Source organism: Ovis aries, chromosome 2 (genome assembly GCF_016772045.2).
Source record: "Ovis aries strain OAR_USU_Benz2616 breed Rambouillet chromosome 2, ARS-UI_Ramb_v3.0, whole genome shotgun sequence".
Lineage (NCBI taxonomy): Eukaryota > Metazoa > Chordata > Mammalia > Artiodactyla > Bovidae > Ovis > Ovis aries.
Window position 1 is genome coordinate 898,407 of NC_056055.1, and position 18,431 is coordinate 916,837.

General features: G+C 59.2%; 1 protein-coding gene across 20 annotated transcripts in view; it reads right to left on the minus strand.

Moving 5' to 3' along the window:
• MYT1L (myelin transcription factor 1 like) overlaps nucleotides 1–18,431 on the minus strand; it is a 403,728-nt gene that overhangs the window by 2,906 nt on the left and 382,391 nt on the right. For 13 of the 20 annotated variants that reach the window (XM_060410777.1, XM_042242758.2, XM_060410779.1 and 10 more), the window contains 3 exons: nucleotides 13,791–13,882; nucleotides 4,737–4,846; nucleotides 189–332 (listed from right to left, as the gene is read on the minus strand). In XM_060410777.1, the coding sequence (XP_060266760.1) occupies nucleotides 189–332; nucleotides 4,737–4,846; nucleotides 13,791–13,882 (346 nt within the window). The remainder of the gene's footprint in view (nucleotides 1–188; nucleotides 333–4,736; nucleotides 4,847–13,790; nucleotides 13,883–18,431) is intronic. The other 7 variants (XM_027964033.2, XM_027964032.3, XM_027964031.3 and 4 more) reach the window with 1 other exon arrangement.

Consider the following 18,431-nt stretch of genomic DNA (forward strand, 5'->3'; position numbering starts at 1 on the left):
TTTCAGAGCAGCTTAACCTTAGGGGATTTACCGATCAGCCCCACCAGAGCGGTTCACGTTATGGCTTGGGGGAGGTAACCGCAAGCATCCAAGTTCTGAGAACCACGAGGACAGAACAGACAGACAGCTAGGCTAGGATGAGCACTGCGCGCGGCCCCGGGGGCCTCCGCCCGGCGCCGGTCACTTACCATGTGCGGCAGCTGGATGTTGGCGAGGCTGTGGATCAGAGACTGGCTGAGGTTGGCGAGCTCATGCAGGAGCGACTCGTTCTGCTGCTCGATCACCTTGTTCTCCTCCTCAATGGTCTTGAGGCTGGACTCCATGGTGGTGATCTGGAAACACAGACCTCGGGCATGTAACACGAGCCGCCCCCAGCGCGGGGCCTCGGGCGCCACGCGGGGGCGCAGCCTCTGCGCTCAAAGCCAGAGGTTTCCCTGTGAAAGCCTGGACGCTGAAGGGGTCACTTCGTGCGCTTTGAGTCCTCACACTTGAGCATTTGGCAACTGGACCCTAACAGCTGGTCTCTCTGAAAAGGAGCCGGTGCATGAAGGCGGGCTAGGTTCCCAGGCTGTCTCAGCTTTCACGAAGTTTTTAAAAGGTCTTCTTGCCACTGTGCACAGACGATCGTGTGAGGACTGGCCTTGTGCCACCCAGGCCTTTCTGCTGGCGTGACAGGACGATCTATCTGGATTAGTATCTTAGGATGTGGGGCTAACACATCCTCTTCTTCAGTTCGGTTCAGTCACTCAGTTGTGTCCAACTCTTTGTGACCCCATGAATTGCAGGACGCCAGGCCTCCCTGTCCATCACCAACTCCCGGAGTTCACTCAGACTCACATCCATCGAGTTGGTGATGCCATCCAGCCATCTCCTCCTCTGTCATCCCCTTCTCCTCCTGCCCTCAATCCCTCTCAGGATCAGAGTCTTTTCCAATGAGTCAACTCTTCGCATGAGGTGGCCAAAGTACTGGAGTTTCAGCTTTAGCATCATTCCTTCCAAAGAAATCCCAGGGCTGATCTCCTTCAGAATGGACTCGTTGGATCTCCTTGCCTTGCAAGGCTGAAGCTAATACTTCACAGAGAAGTCTTGAAATATTGGTTTATTTGTGAGTCACTATCCTCTCCAGAAAAAAAAAACTGCTTTATTGACTACGCTAAAGATTTTGACTGTGTGGATCACAACTAACTGGAAAGTTCTTCAAGAGAAGGGAATACCAGACCACCTGACCTGCCTCCTGAGAAATCTGTACGCAGGTCAAGAAGCAATAGTTAGAACTGGACATGGAACAACAGACTGGTTCCAAATAGGAAAAGGAGTACGTCAAGGCTGTATATTGTCACCCTGCTTATTTAACTGATATGCAGAGTACATCATGAGAAACACTGGGCTGGATGAAGCACAAGCTGGAATCAAGATTGCCAGGAGAAATAGCAATAACCTCAGATATGCATATAACATCACCCTTATGGCAGAAAGTGAAGAAGAACTAAAGAACCTCTTGATGAGAGTGAAAAAGGAGAGTGAAAAAGCTGGCTTAAAACTCAACATTCAGAAAACTAAGATCATGGTATCTGGTCCCAATACTTCATGGCAAACAGATAAGGAAACAATGGAAACAGTGGGAGACTTTATTTTTGAGGCTCCAAAATCACTACAGATGGTGACTGCAGCCGTGAAATTAAAAGATGCTTGCTCCTTGGAAGAAAAGCTATGACTAACCTAGACAGCATATTAAAAAGCAAAGACATTGCTTTGCCAACAAAGGTCCATCTAGTCAAGGCTATGGTTTTTCCAGGAGTCATGTATGGATGTGAGAGTTGGACTATAAAGAAAGCTGAGCGCCAAGGGATTGATGCCTTTGAACTGTGGTGTTGGAGAAGACTCTTGAGAGCCCCTTGGACCCCTTGGACTGGAGATCCAACTGGTTCATCCTAAAGAAAATCAGTCCTGAATGTTCATTGGAAGGACTGATGCTGAAGCTGAAACTGCAATCCTTTGGCCACCTGATCTGAAGAACTGACTCATTAGAAAAGACCCTGATGCTGGGAAAGATTGAAGGCAGGAGGAGAAGGGGATGACAGAGGATGAGATGGTTGGATGGCATCACTGACTCAGTGGACATGAGTCTGAGAAAACTCCGGGAGTTAGTGATGGACAGAAAGGCCTGGCGTGCTGCAGTCCGTGGGATCCCAAAGAGTTGGACATGACTAAGCGACAGAACTGATCCTCTTCGTAGTCATGAGGCAGGGGTCCTAAGCGGCCTGTATGGTGTCACTGCCTCCCTACCTGAGAGAAGGGTCTGGCATGGCTTCCTGACCGCTCTCCCTTCCTCTAACCTCCCAGAGAGAACGTAACCATTGCTGTGGAGCCTCCTGGCCTCCGCCTGCCGCCAGACAACCAGTCCTCACTTACTGCACAGCAGGCTGGAGAGCTGCCCGCTCTGCAAAGGGAGCTGAGGGACCCTCAGCGACAGAACCAAACAGGGAGCTCCTGGAGGCCACAGCGTGTGTGCTGGGCTCTGTGGGTCCCCAAGCTGGCCTCAGAGGGGATGCATGGAAACAGGACTGTCTGCCGTACGCCAGGCTCACAGCCTGGTGCCTCCAAATGGCAACCACCGATTGCCCTGAATTATCCGAATCTCTGCTCATCAGCTCTAAACTCTGATTTCTCAGGTAGGATGTCCCTGCTCACATCCAAGGATCCCAAGCAGCTGGGGTCTAAGGGAGTCCCTGACTTCAGCTTTCCCAGGTTTGCCAGGCAAGATCTGGCTCTTTGTGGATTCAAGAGCAATAACACTTGTCAGTAGGCACGTCTCTAGGTGAGAGTATTTCCCGTGGAAGGACACTCGTTGTCCTGAGCTTCTGACCCAGCAGCATTCAGAGGAAAAGCCAGCTCCCCAGGAACTGCTCAGAGGTGGAACGGGGGGCGGGCAGAGTGCTGCCAGGGGGTCAGCATCCCCCGTGGCTGGCCCCTCGGGGTGGAGGGGCTGACCGCACTGCAGCGGGGCTCCCAGTAGCAGGGAGGAGCCGTGGGCACTGGGCGCCTGGCGGGTACTGGGTGCCTGGCAGCATGCAGCCCGGGAGAGGCCAAGGCTGCTGTGATGGAGGAATGGCCCGGCTCTCCGTGCGGGGCACCCGGGGCTTGGGGAGGGGCTGGAGGCAGCCTGTCCTGCGGGTCAGGAGCCCCGTGCTCTCAGCTCAAGGTCCTCAGCCTGGGGACAGGCCCCCTGCTATTGGGAGCGTCCTCGTCTACCTGTGTGACGAGCAGCAGGCTTCCTGCAGCGGAGGGACGCGGACCTGAGGACAGTGTGTGCATGCGTGCACGACCTCTCGCCCGGGCTCAGGATAGAGCTGAGACGTGTTAGAGACGTCCACAGAGCTGAGCAATCACTGATTTGATGAGACAAAACGTATACATAACTCTACACTTGAATTTTTTTTTTTTTTTTGCCAAGCCACCAAGCTTTAGGGCTCTTAGTTCCCTGACCAGGGACTGAACCTGTGCCCCTTGCCTTGGAAATGCCGAGTCCTGGCACTGGACCCCCAGGGAAGCGCCTGTCCTGAGCACTTCTGATGGAGAGACCACTGAGCTCTTCTGAGCTCGGGACCCAGGACCCTGCAGGGACCCTGCAGGGACCCTGGTCTCCCGCAGCCTCTGCAGGAGTAAAATGCAGGCCAGACTGACATTCATGCCTTTGAAGCAGCAGAACCAGAGCCTGCTTTTGCACTGAAAGCTCACATGGAGCCCACAGGTAACACAGGTAAGGGTGAGGCTCGGGTGGTCTGGGTCCCAGGTTGGGGGTGGGGTGGCAGGCGCCACGACCTTTGCCTCGTAACCATCACTGGGTGTCCAGTGTGGTCAGGGGACCCCGCTGAGCTCTGCCTTCAGCACCGGTCACAGCACAGCGGCAAAGCCCCCTCCCTTCCTGGGTGTCACTGGCGCTGTGAGGGCGGCGGGGCATGGGGGCACCAGAAAGCCAGGTGGTGGGGTCTCCAACCTTCCCACCCTGGAGAGGCTGTGCCCCCGGGGGGCAAGGACCAGCAGCGGCCTGTCCCTGGATGTGTAGGGAGGGTCCCAGAAAGGCTGTGAGCGTCCCGGAGGGGACGGCTGGGGAGGGGGGACCTGACCACGGGGAGGGGGGGTCCAAGCAGGACGGGGACCCCCAGTGTCACCTGTGACCACACCGGGGGTGTCCCACCCCGGAGCCTCGTGAGGCACAGTCCTGTGGTCAGCTGAGCTGGGCGCCCTGGACCTGCAGCTCTGCAGCCTCAGCTCAGCCGTTGCAGGCCACACATGTGGCCTGATGTGCTCACGTCTTGTGTGGCCGCTGCGGGCACATGGCGGGGTCAGGACGAGGCACCTGGGCTCAGGCCTCCGGCAGGGGCTCGGTGGAGACCGGACCTGGCCCGCCCAGCAGCCTTGCCGGGAGTCTGCGTGGACACAGGCAGGCCGGGATCCCAGGGATGGGCGGCCCAGCTTTGGCATCCAGGGGATGAGCTCTCCCCATGCAGGGACAGGAGACCCTCAGGACCCACTGCTGGGAACCACGCTTCACTGAAACTCCGAGACGAGCGAACACTAGTCCAGCAGGGGCCTTGCAGTGGCAGCAAAGTTTGCCACCGAAATCGCCTCAATAAAAGACCAAGAAAAGGGTGAAAGAGTAAGGAAGACTGGGCTAAGACTAGGGGATGCACGCCCTCTGGGGGCCTGGAGGCTCGATTGGGGGCCTCAGAAACTGTTACCTGAGTTCTGAGCTTGATCATATCAGCCTCCATCTGTGAGTTGGACTCGTTCAGCTCCTTGATCTCCTCGTCCAGCTGCTTGATTTCCTCATCATTCTCTATGCCTGCAGGGACGGGAGGGTCAGAGACGTGGGCCGGGGGCCGCCGCGGGGAGGACGGGGGGTCAGAGATGCTGGGCCCGGGGGCCGCTGTGGGGAGGACGGGGGGAGCAGAGATGCTGGGCCCAGGGCCGCTGCGGGGAGGACGGGGGGTCAGAGACGCTGGGCCCGGGGCCGCTGCGGGGAGGACGGGGGGTCAGAGACGCTGGGCCCGGGGCCGCTGCGGGGAGGACGGGGGGTCAGAGACGCTGGGCCCAGGGCCGCCATGGGGAGGACTGGGGCACCGTCACTCCTCCAGACGGGGAGCCCAGTTTGCTGGGAAAACAGACTCTTGAATGAAAACGAAACGGTCGTGGGTTGTGGGTCTTCTCGTCCCCACTGCCATCCTCACAGTGATGGCACCTACAAACCGGGGAAGCAGCTGGGGGTCACAGACCCTCACAAACGGAAAGTTTTCATCTTCAGCGAAAACTGAGACGGTCCACCAGAGCCTGCGAGTGTGCCCTCTGAACCCGGCAGTCACCCCGTGTCCTGGGCGTGGGTGTCCCCGGCTCTGGCCGTGACCTGTCTGCTCCGCGTGTGGTCTGCCTCTCTGTCCCCCCACCCCCTTCTCCCCCGACTCTCAGAAGGAGCCAGGCGGCTGCTGTATCTAAAAAGAAGACAGCAGGGCGCAACCCCCCCAAGCTGGGGTTCTGCAGATGAGACTCCACACACACACACACACACACACACACACACACACACACACACACACACACACGACCGAAGCCCTGACTTGCTGGGTGCTGAGCGGGCGCTCTTGTGGGAGGCGCAGCGACCGGCTCCAGGTGGTGGTCTCAGAAGCTCCCGGAATACCGACCCTGACTGCTGGGCACACCCCTCATCTGAAGGGCCAGCTTGTGGGGCTTTGTGGGGCAGAGTTCGGGGAGGCCAGGAGGGCACTGTGGGCACCAGCTCCTGAGGGGGCCCGGGTGGGCTGCAGGGAGGAACGTCGGAGTGCCTAGGGGCGCGTTAGAGGCCAGGTCTCCCAGCCAGCTGCTGCTGCGAGGCTTCGCCGGGGTCAGAAAGGCCCTGGCCCTCGTGGTGCTTGCCCTGGTCTCCTGTGGTTGGGAGCCCCCAGGGGAGAGCAGAAATCCCGCAGGCAGAGTGCAGGAGAGCCACTCCCATCACTTGCCCGACACCTGGGGGACACTGGGGGCCGCTGTCCAGCTCTGCAGAGAGAGGGGTCCAGTCTGCCCCAAACGGAGGGCCTCTGACAACCCAGAAACCCTGTGCACGCTGCACCGGCGCCAGCGCCCAGGAATCGAGAAAAGAGCAAGAAGGGGTTCGGGTCTTCGCTGCTGTTTGTAGTGAAATGAAGGAAAAAAAGACTCAAGAGAGTAAAACATCCTCCTCTGGAGGAGCCCATTTCTTCTAGGACATCATGTTTCCTTGTGAATGTGATCAGGCGGGACGTGTCGTTGCGCTCAGCTTGATTTCCCTTTAATTACCCTTCCTTCCCAACTGTTTCTCCCACGGATCTGTCTCAGGTGGGAAAGTCAGCCTCACGGGTGAGGTGGTCTCAAGCGCCCCCCCTCCCTCGGCCACACTCCCACCGTGACCCGGGGACCCCGTGTCCATGGCCCTCATCAGCCCCTTCGGTCTGCAAGGCGCTTCTCTGCAGCCTCTTACAGGGTCCAGAGGGTCAGCAACGAAATGTGCCTTTTCACCAAATGCTCCCGAAAAACAGCCCAAGGACACAATAGACGATGCTGCCAGTACAGAAGCGAGGTCTACGCCTTCTCAGCGGCGGGCCGCTGTTTCCCCCTCTGAGTCTGTGACCAGGCCTTTATGGAAATCCCTCAAAATCAGGAGCTAGGGTCAGCTGAGTTAGCGTATGCAAAAGCAGCCACTTGGGAGGTCTCCATCAAAGCCATGGCCAATGTTATTCTTCTGTAGCTGAAGGTCAGGTACAGCTCAAGGTAAGGATGCATAAAAATAATCAAGATAAGTGCATAAAAATCCTGACTTGTAAAGCAACTAAATCATGAGTTAATTTACCATGTAATGAGGATTTGCCAGGACCTTCCTTTACGTTCCTTAAAGGGCTTCCCTGGCGGCTGAGGTGGTAAAGAACCCTCCTGCAGTGCAAGAGACCATGGTTCAATCCCCGGGTTGGGAAGATCCCCTGGAGAATGGCATGGCTACCCACTTCAGTATTCCTGCCTGGAGAATTCCATGGACAGAGGAGCCTGGTGGGCTACAGTCCATGGGGTTGAAAAGGGTCGGACATGAGCAAGCAACTAACAGTTTCACTTCCTCGAAGTCCCTACCCATCCAGGCGCAGCGAGCACACCTCACGGGAAACCTGCGGAAGCGCCACGACCCTGCCTGGATCTTTGGGCTGTGAAGGTCAGATTTTCTCAGTGGGTTTCTGTTCAGACTTTTGGACAAGCTCTCCAGGTTGTACTTCTTGTTTTTTAGGTTTGGACAATTTAAAGTCTTCTCTTCTCCAGGTGTGCTTTGCTGCTTCAGCTGAAGACCAGCCGTGTGAAGAGCGGGCTATCACATTTTTCTAAGAATCACAGAGAATCCGCCTCTATTCCCCGACCCCTGAGGCCCAGCTGCCTTTGCAGATTTAGTGATCTTCTTTCGGATTCACACTGGCTGAAGGCACTGCGGCAGGCTCTGATGCTTGCTGCGGGGCACGTCTCCCCAAGGCCCCTTAGGTAGCAGCTCTGACCCTCTCGGTAAGGATGCGTGGGTAAAGATGAAGCAGTCTTCTCTCACAGGGAAAATAAAACGTCTGATTTTTACTTGCATGTAACATGCGAGTGTCAGTGAGCAGACGTGACTGCGTGTCAGGAAGGTCCCTGATGCTGGGGTCTGTACATGAGGCCGGTGGAGCTCGTCCCAGGGAACCACCCTCTGTGACCCTCAGAGCCGCTTGATCAAGAGACCAGGGTTTGGATAATTCGTGATAAGAAGGGTGAAAAGCGAGCTATGCATCTGCCTGTATCCAATCCGAGATTCATGTTTCCCTTGAGTCGTGAGTGTGTGAGTGTGATTGTCAGTGGAACAATCCACTTCGGGGCTGGCAGTCTGAAGACCACAACACTGTTACAAGACCCAGGGAACGGCGGGAAGACCAGCATGCCTCGGATTTCCATTGAACTTGCCTGATTGGCTTGTCAGGATGCTCTATCAATGGTACTTCAAATACAGCGAAGCCTGTGAGATACTCCAGCATGTCAGCACTTTTGTCTTGGGGCTCAGTTTGGTAGCTCAGTCATGTCTGACTCTTTGAGACCCCATGGACTGCAGCACGCCAGGCCTCCCTGTCCATCACCAACTCCTGGAGTTTACTCAAACTCATGTCCATTGAGTCGGTGATGCCATCTAACCATCTCATCCTCTGTCCTCCCCTTCTCCTCCTGCCTTCAATCTTTCCCAGCATCAGAGTCTTTTCCAGTGAGCCAGTTCTTCACATCAGGTGGCCAAAGGATTGGAGTTTCAGCTTCAGCATCAGTCCTTCCAATGAATATTCAGGACTGATTTCATTTAGGATGAACTGGTTAGATCTCATTGCAGTCCAAGGGACTCTCAAGAGTCTTCTCCAACACCACAGTTCAAAAGCAACAATTCTTCGGTGCTCAGCTTTCTTTCTAGTCCAACTCTCACATCCATACATGACTACTGGGAAAACCATAGCTTTGACTAGACGGACCTTTGTCTGCAAAATAATGTCTCTGCTGTCTAGGTTGGTCATAGCTTTTCTTCCAAGAAGCAAGTGTCTTTTAATTTCACGGCTGCAGTCACCATCTGCAGAGATTCTGGAGCCCAAGGAAAGAGTCTTGGGGCCAAATTCTGGCAAAAGGGAACTAGAAGAATTTTGATAAAGTCATGAGATGAGAATGTGGTCTCTCTGGAATATAGGTGAAATCTTAGGAGCCTGTTTCACTGTTTTGAACTTCCATCAAAGAGCATCCATCAGTTATCACATTTTCTTCGACTTTCATGGAAAACCAGCATCTACGCAGCGGACAGAGACCATGTGACCTGTAGACGTCCTGAAGTCTGGAGGCGTTTCTGAGCTGCCCTGATGAGAGGGTTAGCAGTCTGGGGTTTAAGGCTGGCTTTCCAAACATGACAGACAGACCCGGAATCTGAATCCATATCTGCTACTTACCAGTCCGGTGATGACTACTCTCCTTAATCCCTCAAAACCCCAAATGCTTGCATCACAAATGGTCCCTGTCAGACACAGTGGCTCTAAGAAATCAACTGTATGTCAGATGCCTGACCTTCAGTGAGACTTGCCAGACAGGGGCCAAAGAAAAGCGCCAGATGCCGCCGTCCGAGCGGCCCACCAGCACCAGGCCTCTGCAGGCACGTCTCTGCTCTGGCTGCAAAGTAGAGCAAACTGGTTTTGTCCTGCTGACCCGGTCATGGGAGCTAAAAAAATAGCTAAAAGGAAAAATATTGCATCTGCTCTAGTGCAGTGGGCTTCAATACTTTGAATTAAAAAATTAACAAAAGACACACCTCTTCCTCACAAGTCCTAAAATTGTCACCTAAAGCTTTTTCTTGTGACGTTAAATAGTTGTCAAAAATGTATATATTTCTAGAAAATTGTATGTTGCAGAGTATCTTCAGTATATTTCCATCAAACCCTTGAGTCAAGTGCTTAATTTATGAAAACAATCTACTGTGTAAATTAAGTGGCAAATCAGGTTTCATTATCAAAACAATTTGCACATCAGATCAACCTTCCAATGGAGGTCATCTTCACTTTAAACCCAATAAAAACACTAGCCTGGGCCCCCATGGAGACAGCCCTCGTGCCTCTGAGTTTCGGTCTAGGAGGTTAGTAGGCGTGTGGATGGTGGATGGTGGATGGAAGCGGGGGGCGGTGTGTGGATGCACTGACCAGCACAGGCTGCCTCCCTCTCTCCGCTTGAGCTCAGCCCTGCTCCCCCTTCCCCTGCCCTCTGCCTCCCGGATGCGCCCTCAGGAGCCCAGCATTCAGGAGCGCTTCGGTTCAGGTGAGTCCTGTCTTAGCTGACAGCGGGGACTGCGGTGGGGGGAAGGGCAGGCCCATGACCGGTAGGTTCTCTGTCTGTCAAACTCTGGAGAGTCAGGGGGAATTTGAGGGTCTGGTAGGGAAGTTCCCATGGCCCTCCATGGGAGTGTGCCCCCAGGTCACCCCCGAGAGCCCAGGTCACCTCTCAGAGCCCAGGTCACCCCTCAAAGCCCAGGTCACCCTCAGAGCCCAGGTCACCCCTGAGAGGCCCAGGTCACCCCTGAGAGGCCTAGGTCACCCCTCAGAGCCCCAGGTCACCCCTCAGAGCCCAGGTCGCCCCTCAGAGCCCCAGGTCACCCCTCAGAGCCCAGGTCGCCCCTCAGAGCCCAAGTCACCCTCAGAGCCCCAGGTCGCCCCTCAGAGCCCCAGGTCGCCCCTCAGAGCCTCATGTTACCCCTCAGAGCCCCAGGTCGCCCCTCAGAGCCCAGGTCACCCCTGAGAGGCCAGGGCGCCCCTCAGAGCCCAGATTGCCCCTCAGAGCCCAGATTGCCCCTCAGAGCCCCAGGTCGCCCCTCAGAGCCCAAGTCACCCTCAGAGCCCCAGGTCGCCCCTCAGAGCCCCAGGTCACCCCTGAGAGGCCCAGGTCACCCCTGAGAGGCCCAGATTACCCCTCAGAGCCTCAGGTTACCCCTCAGAGCCCCAGGTCGCCCCTCAGAGCCCAGGTCACCCCTGAGAACCCCAGGGCATGAGAGCCCAGCTTGGAAGCCCCCTCCCGGAGGGGAGAGAGGGCCAGGTCCCCTCAGCCCTCCTGGGCAGAGCGGGGCCCTGGCCGGCGGTGAGCCGGCTCTGGTTCCCTCCCAAGTCACCTGCCTTTGCTCCCCCCTCACCCCTCTGAGTTTCCTTTTCCTTCTAGGTGACGGAGAATGTCAGGCTCGGGCTGTTGATGATATAAATGGATCGGTGCACAACATCCCCGGGCAGAGCTGCAGGCAGGGGAGGGGGTCCTTCCCTCAGCTCAGTGCCCTGACAGCAGGCACGAGGGGAGGGGGCAGCTCTTTCGTTTCCCTCCCTCCTGACCCCATGGACTGCAGCCCGCCAGGCTCAGTGGGGATTCTCCAGGCAGGGATGCTAGAGTGGGTTGCCAGGCCCTCCTCCACCTTCTCTCCTGAACGCTTGACCAAAACCACGCCAAACAACAGGAAAACCAAAGCCCCTGCCGCACAGCTCCCGGGAGGGAGGCTCACAGGCCCGCAGTGAATGTGCGGGGGGTCCCAGAGGAGACCCCGATAACTGTGCGGGGCTCCAGCTACCCAGACAACACGGGGTCACTCAGAACAGTGACGGGCTTTGGGGGACGAGGCTGGAGCAGGCTCTTCTCTAAACTTCAAAAGGAAAGAGGGAACACTGGGTTTTAGAACCGGAAAGAGGCTTTGGGACCCTCAGACGTGCTCCTTCCCGTTCAGATGAACGCCTGGGGGGGAACGCCTGGACTGAGGACAGAGCTGCTGGCCCGAGCCAGCCTGGGGCTTTGGGCGGGCCTGCCCACGGAGTGACCTTGGACAAGGCGTACCCTCCGGATGCTCAAGAGAAGAGAGTGAGAGGTTGTCTCTTCCTCACACACCGCAGGGGCCATGCCTTCAACTGCGGAGGGCAGGTGTGGCTGACGTGGGCAGTGACCACTGACCCCTAGCCCCCAAAAGAATCTCCTGAGTCCTGCCCTTGGGTCAGACACACAGGGATGAGGCCGTTTATCTGCAGAGTGATGTGCTTGGCTCTGGGTTCAGTAGGAAATGCCTCTAGTCCTGGCAGAAAAGGCGCCCCGACAGGTGTGGAGAGAGCGGACTGTCAGGCCGGGCTCGGCACGGACTGGGCTTGGGGAGACCCGGGTTTGACCTGACTCTGCAGCTTCATCGCCAGGTGACCTGGGCTCCCAAGGTCCTTGTCTGTGGACAAGTGTGTGAGAGAACCTACAGCAGGAAGACATGTTCCGAAATCTGGAGTCACGGCGCTGAGCTCGGATGCAGAGATGAGCCGACGGAGACCCCTGAGGGCGACCCCGTTGACCTGGGCTGGGCCTGGAGTTGGGCGTCCAGCCAGATGAAGCCTGGGCTCCTCGCCCACGTGGCACCCGCCCTTTCTGGTTCCCAGCAGCGCTTGGCCGACACGGAAGGATTCCGAGGGTCAGACGTCCCACAGGAGAGACGCGGAAGGAGGATTCCGAGGGTCAGACATCCCACAGGAGAGACGCCAGCTGGGGCCTCCCCAAGCTCCGGCCGCCCTCCCGGCGGGAGGCTCCTCCTGCGGTGTGCAGACCTGCTCACCCCGCTCCTCGCTGTGTCTGCCCTGCTCCATCTATCAGAGTCAGAAGCGGGTGCGGGCTCACGTCAGTTTGCAGAAGAATTTCTGCTTTAGCTCCAGGGTCGTTTGCAGGTGAGATGTCATGCTAAACATTTCGGAAAGAGCTCAGTGGATGTGGCTTTCCTTGGTGACCTTGGAGTCTCTAGACCGGCTCCGTCAGGCTGGTGGGCTGGTCTGAAGGCTCCTGTCCAGCTGGTCCTGCGTCTCGAGCCCGCAGCCGCCTTGAACAGACGTGGGCCTCATGGGACCAAGACTTTGGGTGAGGCATCATGGCCCTGGGTGCCTTCCTGGTGGGTGACGGGGCCCATGTTGAGGACCGTTGTCTCTGCGCCCCTTGAGCCATCCTCAGAACCGAAAATGAATGTCCAGTGAGTGCCGGCAGCTTCCAGATGGTGGCTAGGGCTCCCAGCCCCATCAGGCCAGCATGAGGCAGGGCTGGATCCTGGTCTGCCTGGACCCCAGCCCAGGAAGTGGAGGAGGAGGGGCCGGGCTCCACTGCCGCCCTGTCCTGGGGGCCGGGCTCCTGTGATGTGCCCAGGCCTCTAGCCCAGGGTGACCGCGCCTCTGGGGACACAGAGTCAGGGAGGCGCCTCGCCCAGAGCCTGGATGCACGACTCCCACAGAAAACCTGCTCTGCCCGAGCCCCACTCCCCAGAGTCCCCCCGAGGGGTCTGGAAGGGGAGGCTCTCACGGGTCACTTTGCGGACTCCCGATCGCAGTCGCGCTGAGCTCTGCTCACCAATGCGCGCAGAACCTCAGCCCGGGATCACACACAAGCACTGCCCGGTGGCCGAGGACCGGCCCTCCCGCGGACACGCGTGGTCAAGCCCCTTGAGCCTGGGCCACCGGGCTGTGGTCAGCACACCCGTCTGTGTGTTTGTTGCAGAGACGTCCTTGTTTAACGCATGTGCTGGTCCGTTAACACTGGACTCTTGGCCAGCAGCCCTAAGACGGGGCTTAAGACGGAGGCCTGTCACGGCCTCCTCGTGCCCAGGACCCCAGGTGGCACCACAGCCCTGCCTGGTGCCTCTTAAACCGTGATGTCTCCAAGAGGACAACACACAAACTGGGAAAACACAGCGCCCAGGGACCGCGCGGGAAGAGGGCCCTGATCAGGGACCCCCTGTAGGAGGAGGCCAAGACAGGGCCCCGCGGGAAACTGACCAGGGGGCTCCCCCCGCCCCCGCCCGCGCCCACGCCCACGCCCCAGGGGCCTGGAAGTGCCTGGGGGTCAGAACACAGCCTTGAGTGTTCTGCAGGCGAACCCAACGCTGTGGAATCTGGGGGCCGCAAGGACAGACCGGGACTGGACTGGTGCCCTGGCGTGCGCCTGGGCTTCCCGCCTGCGCCTCTGTGCCCCTGCAGGGGAGCATCTGGAGGAGGCTGTGTGGACGGACAGACAGGCGCAAGGCTGGGCCCCAGAGGACAGTGGGGAGGGGGCGGGCTGCATGTGGTCGGGGGACCCCTGACTCGGCTCCCTGGGAGGCCGCCCCCCGTGGACTGGCTCTGGACAGGCGGGAGTGACCGGAGCCCCCCTGCACGAGGGGCTGGGGCAGGAGGATGGGGGAGGCCGGGCAGGGGCGCTGTTACCGTTGCTGGCCCGCTGCCGGATGGTCAGCATCTGCTCTCCCGACAGTTTCGCCTTCTTCATGGCGGACGTGGCCCGCGGGCATCCCGACAAGCTGGGGGCAAGACAGGAGATGGCGTGAGTCATGCGCTGGGGACCCCAGCGGCAGGGAGAGCAGCCCGGGGCCCTGCCTGGCAGAGGGGACACCAGCCGGGACGCGGGCAGGCACGGCAGGGACCAGGGAGCTCAGGCTGGCTCGGAGACCAGGGCCACGGCGTGGCCGGGCCGAGGTCTGGCCGCCGGGCTCCGGGGAGGCAGAGCAGCCCCTTCAGGCCACGTCCGCCTTTGAGGGTTTCCGGAACTCTTACGGAGGAACCCTCTTCTTTAAAAACTTCCTTACGGAAAGACTCAAACCTGCACAAGGGCTGGTTGCAAAATGTACCGAAGTGAAAGAGGGAGTGAGGAGCCCCAGACTCATGCTGACTCAGCAGGTCCTCCCCCCGCAGTTACTGGGAGAAATTCAGGGTCGGCCTCCCAGCCGCGTGGTGTGAACACCTGCGGACGCCCGGACAATCGGGGTCTGGTGCCTGGCTGTCTCCTCACGCGCACGCCCAGGTCCCCTGCGTGTTCTGCACCCTGGGCTGGGCCCCGGGTCTGAGCTGTGTCTCTGTGGGACGCCTCTCCCCATTTCTTACTTTCTGGGCCCATGCTGAGGGCCACCCCACGCGAGGCGGAGCATGGGGTCACTAGGCCACACGTCTGCCTCGGCTCAGTGAGCTTCCGGAGGCCTCCTCTGACGCCTTCTCTAACACTTTCCCGATATGCTTTCGGCAGGTGTTTGGTGGGGGGACAGGTCTCCATACAATAAGGAAGTTCCCAGTTGTGGGTTCGAGGGGACGCTTGTCTCTGACAACTGTACAGGGTTCTCCCCCCGGAGGCTGGGTGACCGCCCTGCCTGCCGCTTCTCCTGGAACCTCGATGGGCCCCAGACTGGCTCAGGAAGCTTCTAGATCCACAGGGGAAGGGGCGGCGGGACAAACAGGTTGCTTCCTGTTCGCACCCCTGGGGCCGTCAGCCCCAGGCCCATTGACCGGAGGCCAGCGTGTCCCCAGGCAGGGGCTCCGGGATGCTCATGGGTCGAAAGCCGTGTGCTGAGGGTGACCGTCCACTTCAACCCTCCCACCTGAACACCAGCGGTCAGAGGGAGCGATGGACAGAGTGGACAGAAAGGAGGCGGCCCAGCCACACGGGAGCCAGGGAGGGCCACAGTGTCTCCAGGCGTCCGTCAGCAGGCGGATGGTGCCCAGCAGCAGGATGACCTGCAAACGGTCTCACACGGGGGCTCCTGGACCCGCGCAGAGCGCCAGAATTAGCTTTCAGGCTGCAGCGGCTTCTCCCAGTTTCCAGTTAACTGAAGCGCCGGCCGGAAGTGACAAGCTAACGGCGCCCTGCAGCCAGAGCTGGCAACTAAATTAGGAGACAGAGGCCCAGAGATGGACGTGTTCTGTGCACACAAGCCCGCTCTGTGCTGCTCCCATTCCGATCCTGTGACTGCATCCCAGTGCGGCTCAAATTTGGAAGTGCCCTGGGTAGGCAGCCTCAGCTTGGGTGTTGGGTGGCCGGGTCCCCAGCGAGGGCGCAGTGCCATCTAGCGGCCACTCACGCCAACCTCACCGGGTGCCAGGGTCCCAGCTGGTCCAGGGATCTCAGGGCCAAGCCCACGCAGTGGGGCCTGCTGGGGCGACTCTGGGGGTCTCAGTGCGATGGGGGTGGAGTCCTGGCGGGGGGAGACCCAGCAGCCCTTAAGGAGACGTCGCTGATGAAAGCCACACTTCTCCTGGAGGGGCCCAGAAAGGACCAGGATCCAGATTCCAGCAGCAAGGAGTTAACTGGTCTCTGCCCCAGGGCCCGGACTTGGGCCCCAGACTGGCTGTGGCTCCACCAGGAACTCCAGGGAGGGCTCTGGGCAAACGCTGCCAGGGCTTCAGAGGGGACGGAGGGGATGGGGGCCCGGCATTTTATCAGGACTCACCCCCACTGTGCTGCAGTCCACAGGGTCGCAAAGAACAAGACAGCTGAGCAGCGGAACAGCAACCCCCAGCCCGCCCCACCCCCGCCCACCAGAGGAACTCCCTTAAGGAGGATGTCGCCGTGAAAATAGCTCAGTACATAACATTCGCAGGGTGGGGCGGTGGTTAGAGAGACACAGGGCAGTGGGGGTGGTGTTGCTTCGAGGTTTGCTCACGGCCCAGAGTGGCTGGGAATTGGGAACCGTGGGCCCTGGCCTGGTGCGAGGCCCCGCCTCAGTCTCTGTCCCGGGAAAGGCGGGTTTGCAGTTCTGGTACCTCGTTTGTGCCACCGTTTGTGACTTCACCATTGCTGCTAAAGCCCCCGTGAGGACACAGCACACGGCTCCCACGCTAGCGCCGCCTTCACGAGGTAACTCTGGGCCGCGCCACCTGCGCACTTGGGGGATGGGAGTGTGGCTCGGCAGGCAGGCACGAGGCACCGGCGTTGGCAAGGGCGCATGTCATGCCCGCGGAGCAGCCGGCTTTGAATTGGCTTCCTGGGACCTCAAGGCTGGTATGGGGTCACAGGCTGTCCTCTGACCTCCAGAGAATCCCTGCCTCCCCTCACTTGTTGATCTGCTCCCATTTCAGTGTGTAGGGCTGTCCTTGCGGCCCTTTCTCAGTCCACAACGCAGAGCTGGAGTTTTTCCCCCCAAATATTCTTGAGTTTCTCCCAAACCATTTGGTGCCAAATGTGTGCCCTGAGCCTTGGAGAGAGGGCAGTGTTGGAACAGCAGGCTCTGCACCCAGACACCTGGGCCTCAGGGCAGTTGGGGTGTCCCGGTCACGGGTGTTAATTAGCAGGGGGCTGCGGGCAAGACGGGAGAGTGGCAGGCTCTGCAATCACAGTGTTTCCCCGGCTCGGTGCTCCTCCCCCCGTGCGTCTTGATGGCGTCACGGGGGAATCAGCTGTTTGTGAGGGTCTGGGGGCCTGGGCAGCAGCTATAACAGGATTGCTGGGGCCTTCTCTCCAAGGACGGGGAACTGAGGGGCTTGCACGCACTCCTGGAGAGGACTGCCGTTCTGACCCACTGTTTGCCCGGAGTTGCCGTGGAGCCTGAGGGCAGGTGTGGAGTCAGACCGCCCACAGGGATGGCCTTCAGAGGATCAGGCGAGCTTTCCCTGGCGGCGTGGGGACCGCGCTGCTCGCGAAGGGGCTCCAGCACTCTTCCCTTGGGCAATGCCCCGCTGGCGTGGCCGAGAGCGGTGCTTGTGCACGAAGGCGCGGCTGGTGCCCCTGTGGAGAGGGGGCTCAGGGATCAGAAGCTCGGGGATCAGTCCAGTGTAAGTCATTGCTGTGGGTGGTCGTGTCCCCAGAGGACGCTGATGCCCTGAGTCCAGAACTGACAGGACCCAGTGGGAAACTGGCCTGTGAGGCACCCTTGAATCAAGGTGACATGGTGCTGGAGGGCTGGGGGGGGGGGTTGTCCTGTGACCTCACGAGGGAAAAGAGGGGTGTTTGGACCCGGACACAGAGGAAGGGTGTGTGGCAGAGGGCAGAGACGAGGCGGTGCCCCAAACTGCCCCCCCACCCCCAACTGCAGCCGGCCCGGGTCGCGAACTCTGACCTCTGACCTCTGACACCGAGACGACAAACTGTTGCCTTAACACCGGAACACAGTAGGCCGTGGTGTGTGTCAGGCAGCGTAGGAAACCGACACCATCATATCTGTTCACCAGTCCTGGGCTCCTCATCCGCATCGCCCATTCTGCTATGCTATTTCTGTTTTCAGATATGAAAACTGTCCGCTGTTCTGTGAGTGTGGTCTTTTCTCGCCATGAGTTCAGGGGCACTGGCACATCTGGGGGAGCAGGTGAGAGTGCAGGGCCCCCAACACTGAGGACGTAGAGCAGAGGTGCTGCAGGAACAGGGGCACGGGGCCTGGGCTCCTGGCGGGGGTGACAAGTGTGGCTGGGCGTGTCCTCACCCAGCTGGGCCCCTGGCTGCCCACGAGAGCTGCTCAGGGTGCCTTCCCAGAGTGGGGACCCAGCAGGCAGGTGCTGAGGGCAGCAGAGGGTGAGCCCAGAGGACTCAGGGCCACGGAGCTTCAGCAAGGGCACTGCGGTTCGGATGGGGCCTGCAGGGCATCCTGGGTGCTGCTCAGCCCCGCGCCGTCCCAGGCGGGAGCCCCCACCCGTGCGCTGCGCACATGTGGGCCTGCACTGACTCAACCAAGCACTGGGGAGCCTCGGCTCTTGCGTCGTGCTGACCGAGCATCAGCGGTGGGCCCAGCAGCCTCGCACACCCAGGACCCTGGGCCTGAAACGGAGTGGCGGCAGGTGGATGGACGTGCACATGCTTCCGGAGGAGAAAGTCTGACAGCACCAGGCGTGGTGGCGTCTCCCCAGGAGCTGCCCCCAGCCCATGCGGTCTCGGGCCCAGGAGGCCGGTGTTGTGACCCAGCTGCTAACATTCACGGGCCCTGTGGGATTTGCGGTTTGGAACAGATGTTGGATCTGAGTTTTTCCCTTCTTAGTGCTTTCTTACAAGTACTGAAATGTGGAGGTTGGAGTAAAAGAGTTCATACATCTGAGGAGCTTGCAGGGGCAGCGGTCAGCGCAAGGTGGGTGGACAGGGGATGGGCCAAGGTGCCC